At 40.3% G+C, this 10,743-nt stretch overlaps 1 protein-coding gene across 1 annotated transcript in view; it reads right to left on the bottom strand.

The window, feature by feature from the left end:
* Window positions 1–496: 496 nt before the first annotated feature.
* The window catches only part of PRKG2 (protein kinase cGMP-dependent 2), a 21,799-nt gene continuing 11,552 nt past the window's right edge, over window positions 497–10,743 (bottom strand). The window contains exons 8-18 of the mRNA XM_031066375.1: window positions 10,552–10,620; window positions 9,721–9,819; window positions 8,628–8,778; window positions 7,205–7,341; window positions 6,956–7,045; window positions 6,645–6,786; window positions 5,684–5,847; window positions 4,934–5,056; window positions 3,951–4,013; window positions 3,028–3,094; window positions 497–2,148 (exon numbers count right to left, since the gene is read on the bottom strand). Of these exons, the coding sequence (XP_030922235.1) occupies window positions 2,053–2,148; window positions 3,028–3,094; window positions 3,951–4,013; window positions 4,934–5,056; window positions 5,684–5,847; window positions 6,645–6,786; window positions 6,956–7,045; window positions 7,205–7,341; window positions 8,628–8,778; window positions 9,721–9,819; window positions 10,552–10,620 (1,201 nt within the window). The 3' untranslated portion in view covers window positions 497–2,052. The remainder of the gene's footprint in view (window positions 2,149–3,027; window positions 3,095–3,950; window positions 4,014–4,933; window positions 5,057–5,683; window positions 5,848–6,644; window positions 6,787–6,955; window positions 7,046–7,204; window positions 7,342–8,627; window positions 8,779–9,720; window positions 9,820–10,551; window positions 10,621–10,743) is intronic.

Raw genomic sequence — 10,743 nt, forward strand, 5'->3', positions numbered from 1 at the left:
CTACAATGAATTGAATGTACATGGGAACTGTACATAAGTACAAAATAATCTGTGATCTCATTTATTGCAGCTTCTCCTACATTCATTTTCTCAATATCCACTAGGGAAAACAAAATCTGAGTGCAGGACATGCTGCAAGAAATGACATCAGTGGCTCTCTCTCCAGGGTAGCCTTTTCTGCCTCAGTCTCATCTGAATCACGTAGACAAGAAGTATAAATCCAGTCTTTGCATCTGGACTGCTGTATGGAACGTGCTTGTAAAAATTTAATGTTCATCTCATTACATTGTAAGCTTACTTTATTTGCACACAAATAAACAAGCTAAGTTAAATTTTATAAAGGAAATATATCCCACAGCTGCACAGACTTAATGCTAACTGCACTAAACTTATCATACAGATAATTTTTCACTTAAAAAACATATATATGCCCCCCATTATTATTTTATATATATAGGTATATATAAGGAAACTACATATAAATACAATGGAAAAATACATTCAAAAGCTTTTTATAAAACTTGGCACAATATTATTTTGACTGTAATAAAAATATTTATGACAGAAAGACAGATGCACAGGGAAACACAAATACATAATGTCTAGTGCTTCATCTAAATCCTGAAAATAAAATTTAGTCTTTGGTATTACTAAACAAAGTTAAGTTGCAACCATCTAGAGTCCCAGCTCACAGCCTCTGCTCCACCCTCTCTGATTCCACTTTGCACAGGCTTTGCTGGCTGCAAATTTCCATAATAATTTGCAAACAGGCAGAGAAACAAAACCAGCTAAATATGTAGTGTCTTCTTTCAAGGGCTCCATCCAACCTTCATTAAATTCAGTGGAAAATATTCTATTGCCTTATTCAGGCTGAAGGCTATGCAAAATATTTAAATTGATTTGCTGTCAAAGCAATAGTCACCCACCAGTGAAAAATAATTATAACCATGTAACAAAGCATGGAACTGCCCCTGAGGCATTCCCTCCCTCATTTTCCCCTTCCCAGTGGCAGAAGTCACTCCCAGGAGCCATGGGTAACTAAACCCTGAGCACTCAGTACAAGTTGCCCAGGAGGTTTTCCATCCAGCCTGTGAAACGCGGGAAAGCTGCGGCAGCTTCAGCCCGGAAATTTAGATAGGACTTGGTCTCAGCAGGAGCTGAAATAAATCCAAGCAGTGGCTGCAGATGCATCCATCCCATAAACCCAGCATGAAACCCAGGAACATCCCTGCTTCAACAACAGTTGGGGTTCATAGCACAGAATTTTCCTGTATAAGCCACGAATGCACAACATCCATCTGCATTTTTTCCCTGCAAGGTAAAAGCTTTTTGTCCATCTGTTTTATCTTCACACTACACAAAAGCAAAACATTTTAAGCAAGGCACATGGCTCTTTGAAGCAGTAAGGGAAATGCATATCATGGTCTGATTCTCTAGGCAACTTCTATTATGCATACACCTTTTTGTTTGACCAGTCTCACATATCCAACCTGGCGCAAAACTAGACTGACAGACAGGCAGCTTACACAGTGATACCCCTTTGGCTGTAGCTAAATCAAACCAGTAAAAGTCTCTTTTCTACACATTTGTGGATCAGTGCAATACAGGACATTTTGGAGGAAAAGTGAAACACAGCAGAGAAAAAGAAAAACAAGTGCCTATAGTTTTATCTACTGACAAATGTCACAACTGTTGGCTTTTGATACCCATCCTCTCCACCCAAAAAAAGATCTATGGTAACCTTGTTAATATCAAAATTTCAGCTAGTGATATTTTTAGTGGCAAAACCATAAATCCAATCAATGGTATCTGGGAAATGTTCATAGAGACACTGTGTATAAAAAGATAAATTCAGGTTACCTCTGCTGACTGAATGCATGCCCTTGCCATAAAACGCACAGATTTTGGTGGATTATCCAAACAAGTTCTGGTTCTGTACTGTCTTCTGTTCTTCAAGGAGTGCTGTGTAATTTGTGTAACTTAATTTTAAGCAAAAAACAAGATAGAACTGATGCCTATGAGTCTCTATAAATGTACCAGAAGGAAAAGTGATCAGAAATCTTTGTCCCAGCCTGAAAGTTCATCTGGAGGGCTTCCCACTTCAGGTGGATAGCTGTCAAAGTAGCTGTAATCAGTTGGTCCAGACAACTAGGACATGGAAGACACATACAAAAGGGTGTTTCAGAAAATACCTTTTGAAAATGTTCTCTATTGATTGTTCTCTATTGATGCATAATTTTTCTTGCTCCCAACATGGAAATGAAAGTCTAATATGATAACGATAATGTCTTTCAATGGATGCAATTCCTCATTCTTTAAAAGAAATACCTCCAGTAATTACATTGTACAACAGAACAGTGGCATTAGCCTTCTTGTACAAAAGAAATTCCCAAATATCAAATCCTTGATTTCATCCAAAACCCTGTTAATTCAGTACGAAAACTGGGCCACAATGTACAATTTGAATGCCATTTAAGACCAAATCTACAGTCACAGGGTAGCTACTCAAAGCAGACCTCAGAATCACTTTTTGTTTCAAATTAAGATCAAAGTGAGCTTCAAATGCTTTATCCTTAGTCTTTTTTCATTTAAGGGCAAAAACAAATAGGCCATTTAAAACTGGGAGCTTACTCAAGGATGTGTTGGAACTCAGTAGCAGGAGAACACAGGAATTTGTGTACTCACAAACCCTATACTCTTCACAGTAATATGAACAGTGCATCTTAATAATGTGCCCATTACCAAGGGAGATATATTTTTTCAATATTAGTTTCTGACTAAACACCATTTGTTCTAGTAATGTTGAAAATGTAATGCAAAGTACACAGGCTGAATAATATTTCCATTACTTGACTGACTGTAAGTTATGTATTGCTTGCTGTCCCTCTTTCATTCAATTTTCACAAAAAATGTTGAACTGTAATAATTCAAATGCATCTTTGGGAAGTTTTGCTATCACCATCAGTTCTCCTTTGTAGCCAAGCTGTGTTAGCAAAGCATTATGATACTGAAAGCCAAAGCCAATACCTCTCTTTTTAAAGGCGATGTCAATTTCCTCACTTTCAGACTATCCCAGTTAAAGCCACTCAACCACCTGATTAAAAAGAGATGAAAGACAGGGAGACACCAAAAGAGAAAGACAAGTTCTTTTCAGACATCATACCACAAACAGCTGAAAAATCAGGCAAACAAGGGCTATAAGAGGCTTTTTCCATGCAAACTCCTGTAAGAGCACAGTTAGAAGGAGGAATATGGAGCACCCTCCTTGCCACACAAGGTAGGGGCAGTGTCAGGACCACCAGGCCCTTTGGCACTTCTGCATTGAGGAGGGGCACAGACAGGCAGGTTAATGCATGCAGAAACACAGCCATGCAGAGGCTTGTGTGCCTCCTTGGAATGCCACCCTTTTTACAGCATGAGAGGAGGAAGACAAGCAGAAAAATCAAAGAACTGCTTTCCCCAAGCACAAAGTGAAGGGCTTGGAAACAGCTCAGATAAAAAGAGAGAGCAGAAAATGTTTAATTTACAGAGGGTTTTCTTTGTTAGAAGAAAGGCTTGCATTAGAAAAATTCACTGTGAGAAAGACTTTCTTTGTTACAAGAAAGAGGACAAAACCCCTAAAATTATTGCTATGGAGCCCTTAACTACTCATTCTTAAAAATCAAATGTTGAAGGGTCAGGAGGTCTGAGAGGCAGATGCTGAACTGGCATTGATTTCTCCAAGAACTGAATTAAACTCCTACATCAACAACCTGCAGCAAAATCAGTAAAAAATAAGATTTCTAGATAATCATGCTGAGGATTTACATTCATATTGTTGCTTGCTATAGTTGCAAAAATACTCAAGAGCAACAGAGATGTCTATGAGTTTACCAGTCTGGGATCTAACATGTTAAAAATATTTCAAATTAAACCCCCAAATTTTCTTCTTGGAAGTCTCTTTTGCTTACCTGTGCTTCTTGATGTCATTTATTCCATTCCTCAAATTGCCTAATCTTTCTGTAGGGTTTTGCCTCAGAAAAAAAAAAGAAAAAGAAAAAAAGAAAAAAAGAAAAAGAATAAGGATAAGAATATATAAAATACTCCTATTTTTAAAAAGAGCATTTATAGGTCCTAACTGCTTGCATTTAACAGTTGCACAGGGATGCAGCTTGCATAAAACATGCGGCCTCATGAGGAGATATAATCAGGTGTTGCTCACTGCTCCTTTTTTCTGAGGATGGAGAAACCTTCTAGAAAGCCAAAGCAGTGTCACTCAGCTGTGAGAAGCAGCAGAGGGAAATCAGCTGGCTGAGTTTTAGTTGCATATCCCTTTTTTTTCCTGGCCAGCAGGTCTGAGTTACAAAAGGAGGCAGATCAAAATTTACAGCTACAAAGATCCTTCCAATTGTGGTACACAAGAATGTTGACTATTGTTCCCAGTGCCATGGATGAAATCCCCTAGGAGCTGGGAATCCAAAGCCAGTGTCACCAGCCACAGTTGTGCAGGCCACTAAGCTAGGCTGGCCCTTTTAAAATATCACCTTCTGCACATTTTCTAAAGGACTTAAGCCAGTCTTTAAGTGCCCTATGTTTTCTGTAGAATCTATATGCCTAAGTAATTTTGGAAGCCTTTTATTTTTTTTAACAATGTGCTTGATTTGAAAATCAAATCCCTTAGCTCTTTCCTCAGCCCTCACTTAATAAACTTTCCCAAAGATGTGTTTCAGAAAAAATTCTCAGCTGCAGAGAAAGCCCAGAGCCTCTGCTGCCTCTGCAGACTCAGAGGTGTGACACATTCAGGGGCATGCAATGCATACTGAATTCAATCAGAATAGACCATGCCATGCATAACAATTCCAAATAAGGTTGTCAGGAATTCAGTGCTCAGTGTGAGTCCTAAAAGAGCTCAATCTCTCTACACTCAGGCTTTGCCCCAGACTGCCCCTCCTACCTGCAGAGCCTGCGGATCAAATCCTCAGGTCGCCTTGTTATCGCTTTAGGAAAATCCAGCTTTTCAATGCCTTTGAGAATCAAATTGTACGTCATCATCTGATCAGCCCCAGAGAATGGTGGGCTGGAAAAAGAAAGCAACACTGCTAAATGGAACATCTGGCAAGAGCAGATGTGGCCACTACTTATCTAAGCAAATATTTGAGAATATAGAAAAAATATGGAAAAAAGCCCACCTTCCTACTTTTACAACCCTCACCCTTTCAGCCTGTTTAAGATAATAGAAATTCAAGCCACTTGGCTTGAAGCTGAGAAGCTCTCTGTAGGTACCAGGTAAAATGCATGACCATGTGTCCCTTTAAGCCTAACTCAGAGAAGTTTCCACTTCGTATTGCCACTGAGCATGTCATAGGAGTGTGCAGGGAGCTAAAGAGAGAGCCCTGCTTACAGTTCACCCACCCCACTGCACCCCATCACCCACTAACAGGGAAGAGAACAGTCTGTTGTCATTTGTTCCTCACAGGAAACAGCAGCAGCAGCTGCAGAAGCCCTACACCTGCCAATTACAGCTTGTGCCTGGATAAGGCAGAACTGAGAATACATAACCCACTAGGTCTGAGACATTTCTGAAATGATGGAAGGTAAGACTTGCATACTGAAATATCATTTTGCAAGGCTGTCTAAAAAGAACCTTGGAAAGATTTCTAGTAACAGATAAACCAGACAAGAACTTTGAGTAGGAGGCACTTACCTGCCAGTGAGGAGTTCATACACAAGAATCCCAAGGGACCAAAAATCCACGCTGAAGTCATGGCCTTTACTCAGAATGACTTCAGGGGCAACATACTCAGGGGTTCCACAGAATGTCCAGGTTTTCTGCCCTGATCCAATCTTCTTTGCAAATCCAAAATCAACCTGATCAAAATCAACATATGCTGCATAATGCAGAGGAGTTTTGCACTGGGAAGCCTCAAGGTCTTAATTGCTTCCTCACTTTCTGCAAAAACCCCAGAATGCTAGTTTACAGCTAGAACAACCACACAGTGGAATTGCGAAGGAGGGAGAGGTAATTCCACTGGATTACTGAATGTTATAAAACAGATACATCTATTATCACAAGTAATTTTCTGAATAGTTTTCTTTCTGGGGAGAACAACCCATGATTTCCTTGAGGACGTGAGATTTACTGTCCCTGGACAGCAGCGGGTTGCTCATTGTCTTCGGAATGGATATTTCAAGCTCCCTGAAGGGTATTCTTGTTGCACTTCTCATGGTCACAGTAAAGCCTGGCAGGAGTTCTTTTCTGTGTTCCCTCTCCACAAAGAGAGAGAACCTGTGATTGTAAATGGAGTCAATGAATGTTGAACCTGTGATTGTATCAGGCTGGACAGGGAGGTAATTCTGCACCTGGGAAATGTGGTTTCTGTTCTTACAATAAAACTGACTGCTGGGAGAATTTTTCTTTTGCTGTTTATACTGTGGCAAGAGCTCTCAGAGGCTGCAATTCCCCAGTTTGTCCATGGCTTGCAGTGGCTTTGCAATGCCTTAGTTCCTCACTGTGCCATGAGAAGCCCTCCCTCTTTACTGCTGAAGCACAAGAGTTACTTCACTCCAGGATCCTGGTTCTATAATTACATGCTATTTATATCCCCCCCTGCAAAGAAACAGGATACAGGCACAAAAGGATAACATTACAATTGATTACATCTTACCAATTTTATATATCCTTCAGCATCCAAAATTAAATTTTCTGGCTTCAGGTCTCTGTAGATAATTCCTATTTGATGCAGATAGTCAAAAGCCTCTGTCACACACCCAACACAAAACTTGGTGGTGAATTCATCAAAGCTGCCTCTGGAACAAAAATAATCACCATCAAGTTCTGAAAAGGCCTCAGTTATTAACCAGATAATATCTAACATCCAGAATATTAACCAAACATCTTTTCATTGAATAGAGAACCTACTCAGTAGCCACATGGGGCTGACTTTAAAGGGCAAGGTTAGGCTGTGTTTGCTGTTACCTGTCTCTCAGCAAGCTCCACAATTCCCCTCCAAGGCAAGCCTCCAGGAGCATGTACACATATTTGTTATCCTTGAATGTGCGATACAGCCTGTGGAGACAAACAGCAGCAATTTAGCAAAAGCAAAATAAAAATGAGACTTGTGGTGTCTTTCCTCCAGAGCTCATGTGTGCCAAACCTCATTCCTAATAGTGCTGCCCCAGGGGTCAGCTGGGGGACAAAACCAAGGGAACCTTATGCTCAACTTACTTCACAACAAATGGAGAACATATCTGCTCGAGGATTTTCTTCTCAGAATAGATGTGCTCTTGCTGTTTGGTGTCCACTACGTGTTTCTTCTTTATGCATTTCATAGCAAAAGCCATGTTCTCATTTTTAACTTTAACCTGTGAATAAAAATGATGAAAACACATGAGGCAAAGAAAGGATGTTTTACTAAATCATTCTCAGTAGATACATTGATATCCATCTTTTTCAACACAGCACAGGACTGAAATTGATGGCTGTAACAAGGGACAAATTCCAGATTTTCTGCAGAACTGTTATGTGAGATTTTAAGCCAAGCATCACATATTTTAGTTTCCCAGTCCCCACTCATAAAATGAAATGGTCCCTCTGTTCATTTTATATATACCAAATAGCAGCAGCTTGGACAGGCACTACATGTTACAGTGAGTTTATATCATACAGTGAGTTTATATCACAGTGGTCCCAATTTCAATTTAAGATTTCTAATCACCAGCATAATACAAACAAAAAGGAAAGGCAGTTTAGGAAGAATGTTTACAAATGATTTCGCATTATACTGAAATATTATCCAATATGCAATAAAAATACGGAAGTTAAAACAGGGCCTCTTGGAAACGAAGGAAGCAGATATCTGTGTTCCACAGCTGGATGAGAATTCAATTTTTAGCTTAGTATTCAGATGCTGCAGTAGAATTCCAGTGTGGAATTTTTTTTTGTGAAGCATGAATCAGAATGGAATAGTTGATGGTCTAACTACTGTAAAGGATTATTGACTTCACTAAAAGCACAAAGTCTCCTTTAATTTACCATTACCTTCAGCAGCCTGCACAAAAAGCATTCAGGTTTTTGTCAGATGTTTGCAGCTCAGCCAGAGGCGAGTGGAATTTAAGGCTTTGGGTTAATGAAGCCCTTGGTATCCCAGAAGCACAGCTGATCACACTATTGAATATGACTCAAAAGAGCCATTGCAAATTGTTGGAAATTTCCCAGTGAACACAGCTCAGAGATAGCTCAGGCTGGCTGGAGCTGCTGTGGGGCATACAGAAGCAGTTCTACCATCACAGACTACGTGGTGCCATTCAGACTGCTCCAGGTCTAGGCAGATTCCTGGAAAAAGGCCTGCCATTCAGGGGACATAATGCAGGCAGGCACGTCTGTAAACTCCGCATGCACAAACTGATGACTATGTCCAGTGACCAGGAAGGCATTTTTAACAGCAGGAGATGGAGGCACACAAGAATGGGTTTGCTCCTTTAAACACCCAAGTCCTAAAATGCTTTTTAAAACTATGCAGTGCTTTATGGAGAATTATTTCTGCCTAAGGGGCACGAGCACATAGAATACCAAAATCCTTCCCATTATATGGCTAAATCAATCATCCAAGACAGAGAGCTACATGAATAATTTTAAAACATTCTCTTACAAGCTCAACCCTTCCGAACCCACCAACACCCAGAGTTGTGACAACTTCTAAATTCTGGAATGGGGAAGGAGGGAACTGGGCTACTTTCTCCTTCAGCTCTATCATCTCCAAAGACACCTCTTTGGTCAACTGTCCACAGAAGGATCTTCCTCTGCATTAAGAAAATTAACATAGGTTAGTGCTTTTCCTTGCCATTACTTTTAGTGATCCTACATAAGGGAAAGGAAAGGAAATGGAAAAGGAGAAAAGGGGATGTGGGAAAGGACAAGGAGGAAAGGAGAAAGAAAGAAAGAAAATTCTTCTTATTTCCTAACAGAATCTTAATGGAGTCCCATAGAAGTAAATTAGGACAAAAATGGTACTCAAATTCACTGAGTAGAATCTACAGTAATTTTAACAAGACCTGATCCCTGGTGAGATTCCTGTTGATGGGGGCAGCTGCAAAAGTTTGGGCAGTCCAAGCTGGAGAAGCAATGCTTGAAGGACTGTGTACCAGTTCCAGAAGAATTATCAGAAATAAGAATGCAGATGTATTTCTGAACAGAGGAAAAACACACTCTGCTAACCTTCCAGCAGTGCTCAGACTGAAACCAAAGGTACATAAACTAAAAGTGGGGCCCACAGCTAAGAGCAGACATCAACACCATCAGTGCTACACTGAAACATTAAAAATAAACTGTTTCTTTATGTCTGCTTCTTTCTTTTTGAAATGGCACTTAATTTTCTGCACAGTAATACAGATTCCTTAACTAAACCTGGAGTTAAAGTTGGCCTTCAGGGGTTTTTACTAGCCAAAGAACTTACCATCAAAACGCAAAAGTTGAGCACAACATAATTTATTTTTTTTCTGTGCTCAGTCTTCCAGGAATAGAATGAATTCTTGTTTGGAAGTCAATACCCTGAGATTCTATGTAATTTTTGTATCAGAAAAAGTTTGTTGGGCTCCATAAGCATAGCCAGACTGTTTTAATACAGTCACTGCTGTCATTCTTAGGGGTCCATCTCCTTCAACTACCATCCATGATTTTAAGTATCTATGACTCTTTTTTATGATTAGCTACTACAGGTGCAACAAACAAATGATCTGACTTACTTTGCATGTCGTTTCTCATCAGCCTGGGCCAGGTTGGCCACATAACCTTCCAAGTAAGTTTGCAGTTCCTCGTAAGTTCCAACTGTTTGATTAAATGTCCTAAAACCACAAAGGAAACATCATAAACTGCTGAACATTTGAGTCATGACCCAGTAGGAGTTGGTAGATACTCAGGGATCACTTCCTCCAGGCTCAAGAAATGATCAAGAAATCTGGCAAAGGGGGCAAGAGACCTGTGTGGAGAAATAAAGAATTCCTGTAATTGCTCAGGCTCAAGTAGAAAACATACAGAGATGGAAGCTGGGTCAGGCGACTTGGAATAATATAGAGAGGTTGTCAGGATAAATATAAATGAGACAAGGATGGCTGAGGCCCACCTGGAATCAAGCTGGCCAAGGAGGTCAAGGACAAGAAGAATGATATCTTCAAATACATCAGTAACTAAAGGAAAACAAAGGGTGATGTGGACCCATTACTAAATGTAGCAGGGACTCTGGTGACAGAGAAGGCAGCGTTACTGAATGCTCTCTTTGCATTGGGCTTCACTGACAAGAACAGGCCTTAGGAACCCCTGACCCAGGAGATCAGGATAAACATCACCACCAAAGGAGAGAAAGCAAAGAGAACTCTGAACTACTCTTAAGCTTCTGTGCTCCAGCACTTGCTGTCAGCCTCTCCTCATTAGTATTCCTAAAGCACAACCACTCGTTCAGGATCCATTTAAGGAAACACTGTGGTTTTTCCTACAGTGAAGTCACATTAACCCACTGAAAGTCACTTTAACCTGCTGAAAGAGGATGCAAATCTTTTATGAAGGAGCAATGTACTTACTCTCTGTCTATAACGAGGCACTCCACATTGTACTCATCTGCAATGACGTTTGCTGATCTGACGTCGTCACTGAGAATTGAAATGCATTAGGAGAGCTCAGAAGCATGTCAAAATCCTAAAGTACCTCACACTGCACTCATGGAGGGGCACAGCTGCTCTGGCTGAAAGTCCTCCACAGCCTCTGCAGCCTGT

This window comes from Geospiza fortis, unplaced genomic scaffold (assembly GCF_000277835.1).
Source record: "Geospiza fortis unplaced genomic scaffold, GeoFor_1.0 scaffold11, whole genome shotgun sequence".
Classification (NCBI taxonomy): Eukaryota; Metazoa; Chordata; class Aves; order Passeriformes; family Thraupidae; genus Geospiza; species Geospiza fortis.